Raw genomic sequence first — 18,383 nt, 5'->3', positions numbered from 1 at the left:
ATGGCCTTCGCAATCTTGGATTTTAGGTAATTTTACTACTCATAATACTAAGATTGTCTTCCCCATTTGTTCACTCCTTTTCATTGACTCAATAAAATGATCACATGATTATTTAATGAAAAATACGTTTGAAATATTTCATGAAAACAATCTATTATTTAAGTAATAACGGACTTTCTGAGTACCTCATAATCTAAATCGGAACTTTAATGGCCTTCGCAATCTTGGATTTTAGGTAATTTTACTACTCATAATACTATGATAGTCTTCCCCTTTTGTTCTCTCCTTTTTCATTGACTCAATGTTCACATGATTATTTAATGAAAAATACGTTTGAAATATTTCATGAAAACAATCGATTATTTAAACAATAATGGACTATCTGAGTACCTCATACTCTAAATCGGAACTTTAATGGCCTTCGCAATCTTGGGTTTTAGGTAATTTTTTACTATTTATTTATTTAATATCTTTTTATTTACTTTGTTTTGATATTATTATTATTTTCTACTTTAACAAACTTTTTATAATATAGTATTATTCAACAGCGCGATACCTTTTTGAAAAAAAGGCGGAAAATAAAGAGGTCGCTTTATTAGATAAGGAGAAATAGCTCTTGATTATTTTTAGAATTTCTATGGTGTTTTTCTCAAAATTTTAAAGTACAAAAATTATGCAATTTGTAGTTTTGCATAAGACATATCAAACTACCCTCGTGTCAGAATTTAGATTTTTTACAATATAATTTATTTTTAACTAACTATTTTATAATTATATATATTAGATTTGAATATTTCTAAAATATTCTTTTAACCTTAATTACATAAAAACCAAGATATTTATCAAAAATCTAAAAACATGAAACTATATCGTAAAAATGCCATTGTCACAGCCTTAGTGAAATTCATGAGTGATAACCAATTTTTGAAAATAGCTGTAAGAATATTTAAATTATTTGTTTTAAAAGTATAAATTTATCAGTTTTAGACATTGGTATGTGATTGGACGAAGCATACATAACTAAACAGCAGAGGAATGGAATATTATTGTTATTTATAACTCAAAATTTCTTTATAAATCTGTATACAGCTTTGTGAAACTGTTACATTTTCGCATGTAGTTGCATGACAGTATTCTAGAGTAATAAATTTTTTTTATTTATTTATTTGATTTCTTTGTTGAAAAGTAAATTCTTAATTTGCTTTATAATCGCGACTTAAGACAATTTTTAACCCTTTGGTGGAGAATCTTTGTAAGCATATTATTCATACTTTTTTCATTATTTTGTATCAATTTAGGTCAAAATAAGTGAAAATTATTATATTTAGCATTTTAATAATTTATGGTTATGAAATACAGCATGAAATACTGGTGTTTTTTTGTGTAAAGGTAAATCTTCAAAACACGGCTCATTTTGAAACAATATTTTTTTTTCAAATTTCACTTATTTACAGCAATTTAGATCTAAGAGAAAAGTTATTCAATTAATTTACAAAATCAATTATTTATATACTTTTGAATAGGAATGAAAAAAAATTTCGTACGAATATAATTCTTTTAACTATTTTTTTAGTAGCTATTAGACTGTTTTTAATAATTAAAAAATACCGAAATATAATTTTGCTTGTAACCTTAACCAGAAAAAAAGTATATAAAAACGACACCGGTGTACCATCTGTGTCATAGTGCTATATATTTTTTTAATACTGGGCGATATTATGTTATAAATGAATACGTATATTTCTAATTTTGAATGTCACTTTCGATTTTTCTTTTTTAATTAGACTAAAGTAAAAACATGATTCTGGACAAAATTTTCGAAATTGGATATGTTATGAATTTAAAATTCCTGTTCTCTTAGCTTTCTAAAAATACTTTACTTTTGTTTGTAATCCAATTATTTACTAAGTTATAGCAGTTTTTGTGTTAGGTGATAACAGTGAGTAGACTAACGAGTTAAAGACTTTAAATGCATTTAGCTCAAAATCAGATTTTTTACACCACCTTAAACATGATATCTCATATTGTTTTAAGAATAATTGTCTACAATTTTTCATGAGTGTTTATAATAATAACAGACATGTTTAGAAAAATGTAGAATTTCACTTTTTATGCATGTTTTTGCGCAAAGACATGAGCAGAAATTTTTAAACAAATTTGCTTTTATAACTACATTGATCCCGAACTCAGCAGTATATGCACTTGCGTTCAATAAAATAATTCAAAACATAGTTGGTAGCCTTCTAAATAAAATCCTCAAAGGACTTTTCGTTTCGGGAATTTTTTTACACTTCGGGTTTCGCATATATGAAAAAAATGTCTTATTTTTACCTAAAAATTGCCATTTAAAGAAAAATAATTTCTTAGTAATTTTTAATAATAACGATTGTTTTTGCTAGTTTCATACATTTTTACATATAATAAAACAAATAGACTAGTTTCTTAAAATTTTACATTAATATCTAAAAAAAAAGTTGTCAAAACCTGTCGGAAAGCTTAACTTTTTCGGAGGCCGTGGTAAGTATACTTACCACCACTTTTTACCACTTTTAATTTAGGTTTCTATTTGTTAATAACTTCAGTTTTCTTGAAGTGTGTTTGAATAGAATTGGTAACCATTTGTTAGTTTAAAAAAAAACGTTTAAAAGTTATAAAATGCATAATTCCTTTTGAAGTATGCAGCAGTTATAAAATTTATTTTATAAATAAAGAAAAATAAAAGTCAACAAGTTCCTAATAAGTCATGTTAAATATATTTACCACCAAAAAAAAAAAGAAAAAAAGAAGGCATTTTTCTATACTAAATGAGTTTTTTTTCCTATTACAATTACTGTTCTTAAAACAATTTCAATTCCAAAAGAACTTTAATTTACCTTTACTAGAAATAAGGGTTAACCGACATTGAATTTAGACAATGAAAAAAAAAAAATAATCTCATGTGGCTAGTGAGGAATAGGATACAAAGTGGAGATGCGATTGTGGACATGCCAAAATTACCTAGATTGCGGCAAGGCTTAAGAAATTTGACTGTGGTAGCTAATTCTCATTGTTGCTGAAAAAAATTCCTTTCAGTTTCAACTTCAATATAAAAGGACTGGTACGATACAGTTCTAATTATAAATATCATTTCAAAACAAAATGATATTAGTGGTGGTCAGAAATGCATTGAATGACGGCTTTTTGCCTTACGTTTATTAAACGTTTTAAGATAATACCCCGAAAAAGTTTACTGTGGTATTAATATGAGTTCATTAAAAACACGTTACTTATTCCAGTATTTATTTATTAAATTAGATTAACTTAGAAAATTATTTAATTTATTTAGAATTTTTTTCTACATTTTCGATTAAAAAAGATTATTTCTTGTATAAAGAAACATTGTGGAAAGACTAATTTTTTCAACTCGTATTAAGCTTTTTTTATTGTCATTTTTTTAAAACTTAAAGTGTTGATAGCTTATGGAATTTTAGCACTTTTCAGTTATTAGATGTAAATTTTCAAAATTCTTTTAATGCTTCTGCTTTTCCTTAACAACATTTAACATTAGTTTGGCAAAATGCGTTATAAAATAAAAACTAAATTTTTATTTAGCATTTAAAATTTTTATTTAGTCTTTAAAATTTTTATTTAGAACTACTTGGATTTTTTTAATTAGATTATAGTTTCCATTAAGAAAAATTTCATATAAGCTAATGTTTTAACTCGTGTTAAGCTTTTTTTATTTTAATTTTCATTATTCTTTTAAATTTAAAGTGCTGATAGTGTAAGGAATTTAAGTACTTTTCAGTGGATAGGGGTAAATTTTCGAAATTCTTTTAATGTCTCTGCTTCTCCTCAATAACATTTAACATTGATTAGGCAAACTACTTTATAAAATAAAAATCAAATTTTAATTAGAATTTAGAATTTTTATTTAGAATTTTATTAAAATTTTTTCGACACTTTTTATTAGATTAAATTATATCTTGAGTGAAGAAAAATTTGAAATGTTGAAAATGTTTGAAAGACTAATGTTTTAACTCGTATTAAGCTTTATTATTATTATTATTATTATTAATTTAAATTGTTGATAGCGTATGGAATTTAAGTACTTTTCAGTGGGTAGACGTAAATTCTCAAAATTCTTCTAATGCTTCTGCTTCTCCTCAGTAGCATTAACATTAATTTGGCAAATTGCTTTATAAAATAAAAACCAAATTTTATTTAGAACTTAGAATTTTTATTTAGAATTTTATTAAAAAATTTTTCGACTCTTTTGAAGAAATTAAATTATATCTTATATGAAGAAATTTTTTTGGAAAGATTAATGTTTTAACTCGTATTAAGCCTTTTATTATTATTATTATTATTATTATTTTAATTTAAAGTGTTGATAGCGTATAGAATTTCAGCACTTTTACGTTGTTAGATGTAAATTTTCGAAATTCTTTTAATGCTTCTCCTCAATAATATTTAACACTGATTTTGCAAACTATTTTATAAATAAAAATCAAATTTTACTTAATAATATTTGTTTACCAAATAATTATTAAAAATATATTTCTATTCCACTCACTTGTTTTTGAAACAGTTTTTCTTACATAATTTGAATATAGTGCAACTATTAAATTTAAATTGAATTCTACATACTTACGAATTCGGAAAGTAGTTGTATAAGGTTATATATACAAAGATCTCAACTACTTCGGATTTTGCAAAACATTTTTAAGAACGGCAGAGAGCTATAAATTAAAATTTGCTGATTTTCGATTAGCAATTTTTTAAAAGTAGCAAAAAAGAATTCATTTAACGACAAAATTTGTTTGACGTAAGCCTTTGAATAATTTATAAGTAGTGGAGGGTAAAAACCTTAAAAATCATATTTAATGAACCAAAAGTCATATTTTAAAACATAAATTTTGCTAAGGCTAGAAAATATTTATCCGCAATCAGAAGCAAGTTAGCATCTCTGTATATATCATTATGTGAAAAGTAATATGTATCATTATATGGGTCATTCTCACAAAAACAGTCATTTTCATGTCCCCAGTATATTTAATGTTTGTTTTACAGCTTACGAAAAAAAAAATTCGGGGAAAGTGTCCTTCGGAATGCAAGCTAACAAAAGAATAAAAATAAAATTATCAATTTTTATTTTTTATTTATTTTAGGTAATTGAAATATACCAATATGTCATTCCCTCACTTGTCCCCACTGCTGATTTAAAAAAAGAAAAAAATTGTTTCTGTAATAAAATTTTTTTTTTTTTACAAATTCGTGTTTTTTATTTCAGAATACTGAAATATAGAATTCAGAAAATCAATTTTATATTTAATTTCTGATAAAAATATTAACACAGCACTATTTTAAACTTTGTCCCCAGTGTTTCGCGTCATTCCCTCACAACAATGTTCTTATCACCTGCAATCTTCTTAGAATAAAAATATTTTAATAAAAACTTCAGAAGTTAACAACTGGCATCATAGAACAAAATTGCAGTATGTTTCCATCTTCAACTTAAAGAAGCTTCGCTGTGGAATAAATTTGAATGAATCAAACCAAGTAAAATTTTTTACATTTATCATTCCCTCATGTCATTTTTTAGAGTAAAATAAAATACAACTTCATCGAGAAAGTGGATAATTATATGTTGCTTTCTTGCATGAATATAATTGTATGTGATTGACTTCAGAAATTAATTAGGCCTAACTGTTATTTTTAAATTTTATTGAATTTGTCATTCCCTCACTAGTGTAAAAAGTGAGGGAATGACGCTAAAGTGAGGGAATGATTCAAGATGAGTATATTATCAATTTTTTTTTTTGTTCAATCGTGCCAGCCAATTTTATTTCCCAAACCTGTAAAAACTATTAAATATATAAGACTAAATTATAATAAATATTAGATATACTTAGTATGTTATCATTTTCAAACTTTAGGTAGATGTAACTTAGATAAAAACATGTATTAAAATAAAATATCATTCCCTCACTTTTTAAATAGTGAAAATAATTAATTTACTTATTAATTAATTTGAAAAATAAAATAAAAAAGTAATAAATAAATTTATTAAATTAATTAATTTATTTATCAAATTAATTAATTAATTATTAATTATTATAAATTAATCAATTATAAATTAATTATTTAAAAAATTAATTAATTTCAATATCAAGTATAATTTATAGGATATATACTTTCTTTATAATGCCATTACATATTTCTATTAATATAAAAAGTTTCAGAGCTTTTTATTCACTTTACTTTTTTGGGATTTTATGAACTGAAAAATGACAGTTTTCGTGAGAATGACCCATATATGGGATAACACATTCGACCAAATTTTGCTAGCACATAAAAATACCACCGTATTATTATCAAGTCCTATTTGCTTAAATTGTTTAAAAGTCTGGTGGTTAACGTCATTCTTAATCAAATTCAGTGATTCAAAACTAAATCGGTAATGCGTAACATTTGTTACAACTTGATATATTCGAGAAGAAATATTCGTGAAAACGGTTGAATTTATGTCTTTATTGAGTTTTACAAAACACAAAAAAAAAATAAATAAATAAATAAAACTTATGTGATTAGTATGATTTAATATTAACTAAGCATTATTAAGATTATTGTCTCATGACAGTATTTTTTTAGACTAAAATTAGTTACATTTTGGTTTTAATTACTTTTTATAAGTATATTTTAAATAATAAGTCTTAAGATTTGTTTCCTCTAGCCCCCCCCCCCATAATTATAGTATAGTGTGGATAAAAACAACTTTTCTTAAAAATAGATTACTAAAAAAAGCTTTACATTAATATTAGCTTATCTATCATATAGATTTTTACACCATCCAATGAAAAAGAATTTATATTCAAAATAATGATTGGTTAGGTAATTCTTTTTATTGAGTTTCTGAATATTTACATTGTTAAAAGAAATTATGGTTCATTTTTATTTATTAAAATATATAATATATATATATATATTTCTTTTATATCGTTCTTTGTTGAACAGTTGTTCGAAAGAGCGATGGTGTTAAAATTCTAAACACAGGGTGGCAGAGATGCCAACTTGCTCCAGACAGCGGATACATATTTTTGAGTGGTAGTCTCTTAATGTATGATTATTGGTTTAGTAAATTCGATTTATAGGTTTATTAATCACCCCTTCTTTTAAATTATTCAAAGACTTATCTGATAAGCCACTTTGGTACTCTTACTGCTTATAACTCATACTTAATTCATTTCATTCGTTGCCTATGGCATAAAACTTAATTAAAGAGGCAGGTGCCGTAAGGCAGACATCTTGAAATTTACTTATCCATTTTAAAGCATCACATTACTCTTACAAGGATGTCTAAAGCGATTGAAAATGTTTTTTTCTCCAATGCCCACCTAGACAACGACCTAGGTCATACAGGTATCTGAAGGGCAGATTTGTTTGTTTCAGGGGCACCATATTAGGTGCTCCCACAGTAAGGACAGATAGTACAGAGAAGGAAAGAACATCCCGGGATTCGAACCCAGAAACTTTCTGATGCAAGGGCAGTTCCCTAACCCCTACAGAGGCCGATTGAAAATGTAAAGGGTGGAAAAAACTCAATTCATTTTCGTTTAGTTTTCATCTCTTTATTATGCAATCGTAACTACCACAATGACTTACATCACCAATTATTCATATTTAAACTGAAATCATTATCATTCATATTACTGTACTGTTGACTTCGATCGCTGGATCGCATATTTTCGTTGCCGGTGGCAAATATTTTTAGAGGAAGAGGCAAGTGCTGGAAGGCAGTACCTCGCTCAATACTCTCACATTAAAGCATCATTGCGTTATCTCTTAATAGTAAACTGAAAAAACTATGCGAACTAAAGTAGCTAATTTTAATTTCTACCAATAAAATTTTGAATTATATTTGTCACTGGCGACTGAAAATGTAAAAAGTGGTAGAAACTCAATTATTTTTGTTCATTTCGCTTTGATTCTTCAATCATAACTATCACCATGACTTACATTTTAAATTATTCATATTTAAACGAAAAACTTTTTTGGCATTTATTTTCAATAATATATATAAAAAATATGCTAAAAAAGTTTCTAATGTTAGTATCTTTAAATAAAAGATAGCCACTTTTTGCCACTCCTTTTTACATTTTTAGTTATCCACTACTGGATGGATGCTGGATATTTGGGTTATCTCAGCGCCACTAACCGATTCATCGAATCTGTTTTGTCGTATTCTAGGAGGTCCTAAATATCATTGAAGTTGTAGTATGTTGTAAGAACAGATCAAGTCCTTAAAGATATAAATCTTTAGTTTTGAAGTGAAAATCATCTTTGGAATGGGGAGATCCCCTTGAGTAGAGTTGTTTGATAAGTATGATAAGGTTAATAGTATTTTGATAGTATTATCCACTACTATAGCTACTGACCGCCCGTACTATTTCATTTGTATATTTAAAGTGGTAATGAATCTTATAAACTTTTATTTAATTTTCGGGTTTATAAATTTTATTTAATATGATTTTGTTTACCACTAAATGCAAGTAAATCAATCTTAAATATAAAACCAAGTTATTGGTACAAAATTAGGTGTAAGATATAGCAATTTCAAAAAATTAATTTTATCTACAATTGCACTTCGTTTATTCTTTCACTACCATTTGGAAAATACTTCCTAAGAAAGAGTAATATTTTTCAGGTCTGGTAGTAGAGACCAGTTCTTAACAACCTGATCACTAATTAAAAACTTCTGACATGGTACCATAGAATAACCAAATATATATTCATTTACATTTATTGTCAGATGGAATAAGTTTGTAATATAGTAGACAAAGAAAAAATAAAACCATTGTAAAATCAAAGTATGAAAAAGAAAAATATGCACATAATCTATATTTCATCTCCATATACGTTTATGCGAATTCCAATTATGATATTTTCATAAAAACAATTTCCTTTAAAAATTTAAGAGAATTTTTAAAAGAAGCAAAAAGTTATAATTTTTACCGGGTTGCTGGAATTCTGGTGCATATTTGTTGGCGATCATTCTAGCAATGGCAGACTCTGCTCTTGCCTGTTTGGCTGCGGCGTCCGCGTGCTCTGCTTTTCCTCGAGCAGTTGCTGTTCTGGAGCAAAACAAAAACGCGTAATTAGATAAATGAAAATAATCTGTGGATATACAAGGGTTAGACAAAAATATGGGAACACAAATTTGGTTATATGGGAACATATATACTAACTCAGAGCAAACAAACTTTCTTTTAGCAGGAAATGTTTCAGAAGATTTTACATGACTCTTGGTACAATTTAGAAGATCATGCTTTTAGAAATGGTGAAGTTATAGAGAAACTCAGGACCCTGTCTTGTTCTTCTGAGCTTCATTTTCTTCATTGAATTCCGTTTCTTGTGAATTTAAAATAGAACGATATTGGCCTAGCGAAAGAGGGCGCTTTCATGATTCAGAGGTCAATGCAGAACCTCTTACGCACTTTGATCTATGTACGAGAAGTAACGTTCCTATGAACACTTTTTGGAAACAACCGCCACCATATCCGTGGTATCTTAGTGGCATCCTGGTGCTTCAATTAGTTTTGACGATGACAGAAGAGATCAAATTGCATTAACTCGACCGTCTACTGGACAATTAAGAACCCTGAGATTTTTCTCATGGTGTAAAGCAGAAGCCCTGTGAAACATTCTGATTAACTTCGTTAACTTGGTACGTGTGTACCTTCTAAAGAGGCCTACGTAAGTTTTGGGGGATTTACGAACTCGTGGATCTGATCTGATTCAGATCATTGGAATAGCCAGCCAGGTGACTGAGCGGTTAGCGTGCCTGACTGTGAAGCCAATATCTGCGGGTTCGAATCACATTCAGGGCATGGATGTTTCTCTCTGTGTGTTGTCCTCTGTTTTGTGTGAATGTGGGCCACTATATGAACGGGTATTTCTAGAAGCTTCAAATACGATCTTTCAAATTGCCCGTGTAAAATCTTCCTAGCCAGTTGCTGCTGAAGAAAAAATTGTTTGCACAGAAGTAGTATAGAAGTGTTTCCACATTTTTCTTCTATTTTTTTAACTTTGCATTTTTAATTTATTAATTTTACTTTATTATTTATAATAGCGCTCTAATACGTTTTATTTAGTTGTTATAAATGTAATTAGATAAATGAAACTTTACTTTTAAATATAAAAGCCACTAAGTTAACCCTTTGGCCTCTAAAGGTGTTACCACAGTTTTAATGTTTAATGACCACTTTATTTAGTAGTCTCCAGGAGTATGATATGTGTGTAAACAATGCATTTTGTCTTATTCATTTTCAGTGGTTGGGGTCGTTTTTTAACTGTTGAGAGGGCCTCATGTACAAATGGTTAAATAAAGCTGATAGAAATACGTTGCTGAATAAATGAATGAATTCGCACACATATAAATTAATACAAATACAGCTAAGTTAAATTAAGTTATAAGAAATGCATTTTTAAATAACGCAGTATGTCCGTAGTTGCTTAAATTAAAAATAATTGCTAGTAAGTTAAATTAAGCAAATAGAAATGCGTTGTGAGATGAAAAAGAAAATTTTGTACCTAAACTGCTGTTTGTAGAAAATGCAACACCATGAAAGAATCATCAGAATCAAATGAAATTTAATGCAGAAACGACTTGTACTGATACAAATAAATGATGAAATTTTCAAAACAAAAGAAACAAATTAAGCGTCCGAAATCAGTATTTGGTGCAGCCACCACGCGCTGCAATAAGTGCTGCTATACGACGTGGCATGGAGTCAAACAGATGTTGAATATCTGCTTGAGGAAGAGAATTCCATATCGCTTGTATGCGCAACCAAAGTTCGTCTTTGGAAACTGCAGGACGCGGATCACGAGTGAGACGCCGACCAACCATATCCCACACGTGCTCAATAGGCGACATATCCGGCGAATAAGCAGGCCAAGGAAGAAGTTGCATGCGTTGTGCTGAACAGAAGTCTCTAACAGTCCGCGCAACATGTGGGCGTGCATTATCCTGCTGAAAGATAGCTCCAGGGATGCCTTGAAGGAAAGGAACGACTTCGGGCTGTAGCACTTCACGGACGTATCTGTTGCTATTGAGATTACCCTCAATTCGTATCAAATTGGATCGTCCATGATACGAAATCGCACCCCAGACCATAACTCCGGGTGTTCGACCACTATGTCGTTCAATAATACACTCAGGAAGGCAGCGTTGACCGGCATAACGTCTAACACGAACACGGCCATCATGGGTCCACAAATTGAAGCGTGATTCATCTGAAAAGACAACTTGGTGCCAATCAGCTCGCCAGTCTCTGTGCTCAAGAGCCCACTGCCGACGCAGCCGTCGATGATCCGCCGTGAGGGGAATCCTGTATAATGGCACCCTTGCACGCAATCCACGGCGCAGCAGACGACGACGAATTGACGAAGCCGACAATTGTACACCTGTAGCAGTAGACCAATGTGCTGCCAGCTGCCTGGAGGAAGCTGTGCGATCATTCACCGCCATGCGGAGCAGGTGTCGATCATCGCGCTCTGACGTCACCTTCTGTCGTCCAGTGCCTGTTTTTCGAGTTGTTCGGTGCTCGTCGGTCCACTGCTTCCAAACTCGCATCACTGTGGAACTGTTCCGCTGCATACGAGCTGCTATTGCGCGATAGGAAAATCCTCCTTCTCGAAGGCCGATTATCCTCCCTCGTTCAAACTCCGTAAGTTGCTTGAATTTCTTATTCTTCCGTCGTGGAGGCATACTCAGGTCTCACTAAACGTTTGCCACTAACAAATAATCATAGACTATTTTCAACGTCCCGCTACAGCACTTTATTTATACGCTTTCAGCATCAATTCAGAGGGCGCTGCGCGCGCCACGCACGAGCGATGGCTCTGAAACTTTATTAATTTGCATAATATCCTATAATTGACATTTGCTGCGAATTTCATTTGATTCTGATGATTCCTTCATGGTGTTGCATTTTCTACAAACAGCAGTTTATATAATCGGAAATAAATAATGAGTTAAAATTTCTCCACTGTAAGAGATCCGGAAGATAATATTATTCTTTTATAAATCCATATATAAACCTAATTTTAATAATGAGTTAAAATTTCTCAACTGTAACATATCCGGAAAATGATATTATTCTTTTATAAATCCATATATAAATCCAATATAAATAATGAGCTGAAATTTCTCAACTGTAATAGAACCGGAAGATAATATTATTCATTGGAAAAACATGCCCTAAACAAGCTTTTATGCGTTTTGTCATAAGTTAAAATAATATTTCTATATTAAAATATCGTAAACACCTCCGCTATTTTAGCCGTTAACATTTTGTTTAGCCGTGCAAAAAGTATTACAAGATATGGCGGTAAAACCCTATATTGAGTGGGGCTTTTACGTTAAACTTTGAAATGAACATTCAAGCCTGCATATAATGTAGGTGTTATAATACATATGATAAATAAATAAATAAAATAATTAATGAGAAAATAAATATGGTCTGACACTTTTAGACGAACAAAAGTTATGAAATATATTCCCTCAAGTTCTTGCGAACTAGCAAATTTATAATAGATCGCAAGAGTAGCTTGAAATGAAGTAGGTTATGTTGGAGGAGAGAGAATCATTACTATAATGTTCTTTTTAGAATTTTTTTTTACACATTACTAAACGCATAAAAGCCTATTTCACATAGTTTCATAAAATAATGTAAATTACATTTGAGAAATTTCGACTCTACTCTAAAAATAGCCCGCAAAATCTCATGTGTTGATCTTACCTAGATATAGCAATATCGGCTTTTTGCAGAGCAATTTGAGATGACCTGTGGGCGGCGTTCACAGCTGCTTGCACCCTATCCCGGAATTTCTTGGAACGTAACAGGAAAAGGTGCTTATTCGTTCCAGACGCGATCAGAACATTGTTCTTATATTTTCCCAGTTCTTCTATTCCATTCTGTAACGAAATTGTTGTAAACAAATTATTGTTTAAACCGATCATTAAAACCAAAAAAAAAAAAAAAATGACTTAGGCTGTTTCTTTTTATGTGTTTATGTTATTATTTTTGTGTACTTATGCATTTAAAAGATTTTTTAACGAAACAACTTTTTAATTAGTTAAAATAAATAAACTTTTTGCCCTCATTTTATTAAAAAAAAATTTACAGAAGTTACATAAAACAGAATAGCTGCCAACTTTTGCGGTTTTTGCTAAGGATATTTCATATTTGTTGCTGAAAAACAGAGTTGTATTAAAGTTATAAGCTTTTCCTTAGAATTTTGAAACGCTTTTACATAAATTAATCGTGTTATGTTATGGTTCTTACATATGTTTAATAAATTCTTCATGTTGTGGTGAGTAATTTAATTTTAACTCAACCCTGAGCAATATATAAGGAGAAAAAATTGACTATCCTTTGAAAATATCTTTCGTAAAAATCATTAAAGTTCGCAGTTATGGTACTCCATAGCTATAATAATAAAAATTTGTGTGCTTGAATCTTTTAGGTCTCGAATGACGCACAACATGAAGTACTGGACTTTGGTACCATTTCAATACCATTTAATAATTAATTTTTTAAATTGGTTTTCAGCTATTTTTTTATTGATCAAATGTCATGAAAATTTACATTAGGTTTAAAAAAAATCGGAACATTCTAATTACTTAAAATTTTTTATGCTTTACAATTTTATTTTATTACAGTCGCTAAACAGCCGACCCAATTTTGGGTCAAGGACAACTAATGTTTAACTCCGTAGTCTGAACTCCGTATTTTGAACTCAATCCAGAAGACAAGGGAACTCCTGGATCAAGTATTGGGAGAAATTTGCCTCCGTGGAGGACTTTTTGATGGAACTATAACCCGTATTTGCGTTACATAGAGAGGAAAATGATGACTACTGTAAGTTTGAAACTGTTGCTCACGACTGTTATGTCAAGTTTAGCTTATCTAAAGCCAGCGATCTCTACTTTTATTTTTAAAATGGCGCCAAACGTCAATATGGAAAAAAGCACAGTTTTGTAAAAATGAAAAGGTTTGTTCTCTAATTTTTTAATATTTAAAAACTTCTCATAAAAATTTGCAAAAACTGAAAATAAGGCAGTGATTTTAATAATTTTCATCTAGGTGGTAAAATGTTACCAAATTGGTAATTTTTAAAAAACGTTTAATATCTTTTAAAACATTTAAGTTATTTGCCAGTTCTAAAGTATAAATAATTCTTCACGCAAGATTATATATATAGTTTAAAAATATCGCATTGCTTCAAGTGTAAGGCATGGTGGTTTTTTTTTTATTTTCCTTGGCGACAGAGCTTCAAAAAACAGCGTTAAGAGATTTCTTTGAGATATGAGCAAAACACTTTACAGAATGAAAATCCGATTAACAGTTCAAAAGTTATAAGGCTTAACCGTTATTTTTATTACTGACTGTGCATTTTGATAAATACGTAACAATTTATGAGGGGAGAAACTTACTTTATAGGTTGTGCGACCGTAACCAAATTTTTTGTTGTTGTACCATTCGCCCTCGTATTTGATGCCATCGGATCTTTCTGCAATCCCAAATCCATTCCTTCTGTCATTTTTCCACTCTCCCATGTAAGTTTCGATGACATTGACATCAATGACCTCATCTTCTTGAAAGACAAAACTGCTGTCTGTTGCCTCCGATCCAGATCCACCGGGTTCCTCCTCTTCGTAGCTGCTCGTTCGATCGCCGCTCTTCGATTTAAACAGCGTCTGGAACAGTTCACAAAGTTACTCGCTTTGCATCCAATATAATTAATGGTTCACTATCCCAAATATTGGAAAAAATATTCTGTTGGAAATAGTTATTGTAATAGTACAAAATTTGTTCTATAAATTATTACATAACTAAATATGTAATGACTTTACAACGAAGTTTGGTTACAACTAATTCCTATCTATAAGGAAATTTAATTTAGTTAGTTTTATTAGTTTATTTAGTTTTTCTCAACGAAGTTTACCTATAACGAATAGGCAGACTTCAAAGTGTTCTTTATATAACAAACTTATTGTTTTTGCATCAAAATATTTTAGATGTTTTTTTTAAATTTTTTATTTTCTTTTTTTGTATAGGAAGTTGCAATTTAAAGTTGGAATTTAGGTGCAACCAACTAGCTCACCAAAGTTCTTGTTTTTTTTAACCAACTCTCATTATACATTTCGACACAATTCCACTACTTAATAATGTGTATTACCGTTTCATGAATATATACTTTTTTAACTAATACATAGACTAAAAATTTTGCATCATTTAATTAAATAAACTGAAAAAAATGAGTCTACTATAAACGAACAATCAGTTTTTCAGATTTATTACAATCATATGAAACAATCCAGATTCTTGTCTCTACCTTATCTCTTGGAGATTAGATGGGAAGCAGCTTCGAAATTCTTAAACAAAATCATATTGTGCAAAAAAAAAAAGAAAAATCTGTCTGCTTATCTTATTGTATGATGGTTTGCGAATAGCGCTGTTATCGTAAAAAAAGGCAAAAAAAAATGCTATTTGCTTATCCTATTGTATGATGGTTTGCGAATAGCGCTGTTATCGTAAAAAAAGCAAAAAAAAAAAAAAATGCTATTTGCTTATCCTATTGTATGATGGTTTGCGAATAGCGCTGTTATCGTGAAAGAAAAAGCAAAAAAAAAAAAAAATGCTATCTGCTTATCCTATTGTATGAAGGTTTGCGAATAGCTCTGTTATCGTGAAAATGCTATCACGCAAAATCAAATGTTATCACAGAGCTGACGCGGCTCAAGGAGTAGAGCGCTTTTTCCCAGCGGTGGGTGATTCGAATCCCAGCGGTGGGTGATTAAGTAAGAATCCCCTTGTCATCGGACAAACCGTTGACAACCCCGTTTGAGGTTTTCGCGGTTTTCTTCCTCATGTAACGCAAATGTGGTTCAATTTCATGAAAAAGTCCTTCACGAATGCTAGTTTGCCCCGATGACAAACTAGCATTCGTGACAAACTAGCAGAGTCCGGAGTAGAGATGCCAACTGCTCCGGATTCGACAAAATATTTTATTAAAAGGTAGAGAATCACCAACTAAAATTTACGAACTAAAGCCTAGGCTCTTATCTCATCCGCCTTGTTATAATTAATCGAGGAGTCGGAAACATCGGAGTCAGTAGTCGGTGAGTTACGGCAAAAGTGTCATAGGCATGAAGTTTGAACTAGGAGTCTGAGGCCTCAGATGGTCCCTTTACCCATTCATCTTGAAATATTGGACTTTGTGGTGGATTAATAAGATAACAAAAGAACTCTAATAGGAGGAAGAACAGGAAATAAACGTCACTTAGCCTTAAATTGATCGAGATTGAACTAATAAATTTGCGGATATGAAAGAATTTATGAAGATTAATTGATGTTGATGAAGTTGTTAGTTGATTAGTTGATGAAGAGAAACAAATAATGAATATATTCAAATGTTGACTATATACAAGTGAAGACGACTATTTACATATGATGTTGAAAGGGTATTATCGCATCACTTGTGAAAAAGTGTGCTATGGGTCTAAAACAAGCATCTTTCTTAAGATTTTCAAATTGAAAAGTATTGTTAAAATTTACAGTATTGCTATCAACAGCTTTATCAAAACACGTGAAATTTTGATCAAATAAATAGAGTTTTAGATCAGTTCATATGTCATTATTCCTTTCAAACCACCTGACTTTGGTAATTATCCTCAGAGTAATGTTTTGTAGTGTAGCAAGTTTCTTGAAGCAATTGAATTATTTAGAAGTAGTGGTGAGTAAAACCCTATAAATCGAATTTACTAAACCAATAATTATACATTAAGAGACTACTACCGAAAATATTTATCCGTTATCCGGAGCAAGTTGGCATCGCTGCTAAAGGTGCAATTAAACATAAACAAAAAGTTACTTTGCCATCATAAAAAACTTTCAATTTGTTACTTAATATAAAACTGTTTCGCCTTGCAACTATGTATTAAAGTGTGCCACAGTCTAACCAATCTGTCAAAATTTATTGAGAATTTATGAGTGATAAATAACAGAAATATTTCATTTGTCCACAGTAGCCTCTTCTCCTCAGGAAACTTATTTAGAAAAATAAAACAAACGTCAATAATTTTTAATAGAGTTTAACAAAATGGTTAACATTTTATATTTAAACTAGGATCCTTCGCCCCCTCCTCGCTGGCGCTCGCCAACCCCGAAACTACTTTCGCAGTTCATTTCGGATTGCTTCGCAATCCGATGCTCGCTTTGCTCGCTCATTGGATACGTTCTTAACGTCTAGCTTTTGTATACTTTTTTGAACACTGAAGTTCCGAAAACTTTTCACTGTAGAAAGTTCTAAACCTGTGCATTTCAATATTAATTTGAAATTGAAAACAGTTCGCATATTTTTCTTAATCACACTATTCTAAATTTCAGTTGTTGAGAAAAGTAACTGTTGTAAGTTTTGTTTTAAAGTCTTTTCCACCAGAGGGCTTAAGCCATGTGTTGTAAAACAATATGAAATAGTACTGAACGCCGGATGTAAAGCATCGGTTTCGATGAAGATAATTTTGTGAGATTTTTTTTGATAATTCGGCGAGAATTCACCCGATTAGACATATGATGCTCACTACGTGCTCTTGCGCGCCGAAGCCTATCAATTAAAACGTATTAGCGTTTTATATAATATTCGCGATCGCAACGAATTATAGGGGGCGTTGTTGTATGAGACTAATACCTGCGATTTCTATATGAACAGTCATTCAGTTACTCTAGAGACGTTGTTAATGTAGCACGTAGCATTACAAAGTTCCTTCTTTATTGTGGCTAATTAAATTTAAAAAAGAAAAATGCTTGATATTCTTTCTTATGCAAACGAAAACAAAATGGTATCTCTTTTTATTAGAGAAGGAATATCCAAAACACATCGGAAAAATATTTGTACATTAAAAGAAAAAAATATGTATATTCTTATAAGAGTTAAAACCTAATGCCCGAGAAATAGTACTACTAAATTTAATGATATAACATGAAAGGCCCATTTAAACTTTACATTCTAAAGTTTTAAGAATCATATTACTTCAAAAATTAAAATGAACAAAAAGTATACATAAGCCTCATAATTTTATGAAATTTAATTTTGTAAACAAAGTTATTTGACAACAATTTTTATCAAAAAATTTCAAGTTTCAATAAAAATCATTATTTAGAAACTAAGAAACGTAAAATAAAGAATGCTGACGAAACAAAAACAAAAAAAACAATTATTTTTGTCGCCATTTTTAGTGCTACGAAAATTCGTCTTCGGGATTTGCCAAAAACAAAACAAGATGCAATTTTATTTTTTCAGGAGGGAAATATTTTACCGAAAAAACGAAAATG

General features: G+C 30.2%; 1 protein-coding gene across 1 annotated transcript in view; it reads right to left on the bottom strand.

Annotated features, from left to right (window-relative positions):
* The window catches only part of LOC107445807 (junctophilin-1), an 85,346-nt gene that overhangs the window by 14,892 nt on the left and 52,071 nt on the right, over positions 1-18,383 (bottom strand). The window contains exons 3-5 of the mRNA XM_071177552.2: positions 14,483-14,746; positions 12,786-12,961; positions 8,995-9,113 (exon numbers count right to left, since the gene is read on the bottom strand). Of these exons, the coding sequence (XP_071033653.2) occupies positions 8,995-9,113; positions 12,786-12,961; positions 14,483-14,746 (559 nt within the window). The remainder of the gene's footprint in view (positions 1-8,994; positions 9,114-12,785; positions 12,962-14,482; positions 14,747-18,383) is intronic.

This window comes from Parasteatoda tepidariorum, chromosome 3, assembly GCF_982258835.1.
Source record: "Parasteatoda tepidariorum strain Cologne lab strain chromosome 3, Ptep-v5.0, whole genome shotgun sequence".
Classification (NCBI taxonomy): domain Eukaryota; kingdom Metazoa; phylum Arthropoda; class Arachnida; order Araneae; family Theridiidae; genus Parasteatoda; species Parasteatoda tepidariorum.
The sequence above is the reverse complement of the archived record's forward strand: the minus strand, read 5'-3'. Positions and strand labels throughout refer to the sequence as shown.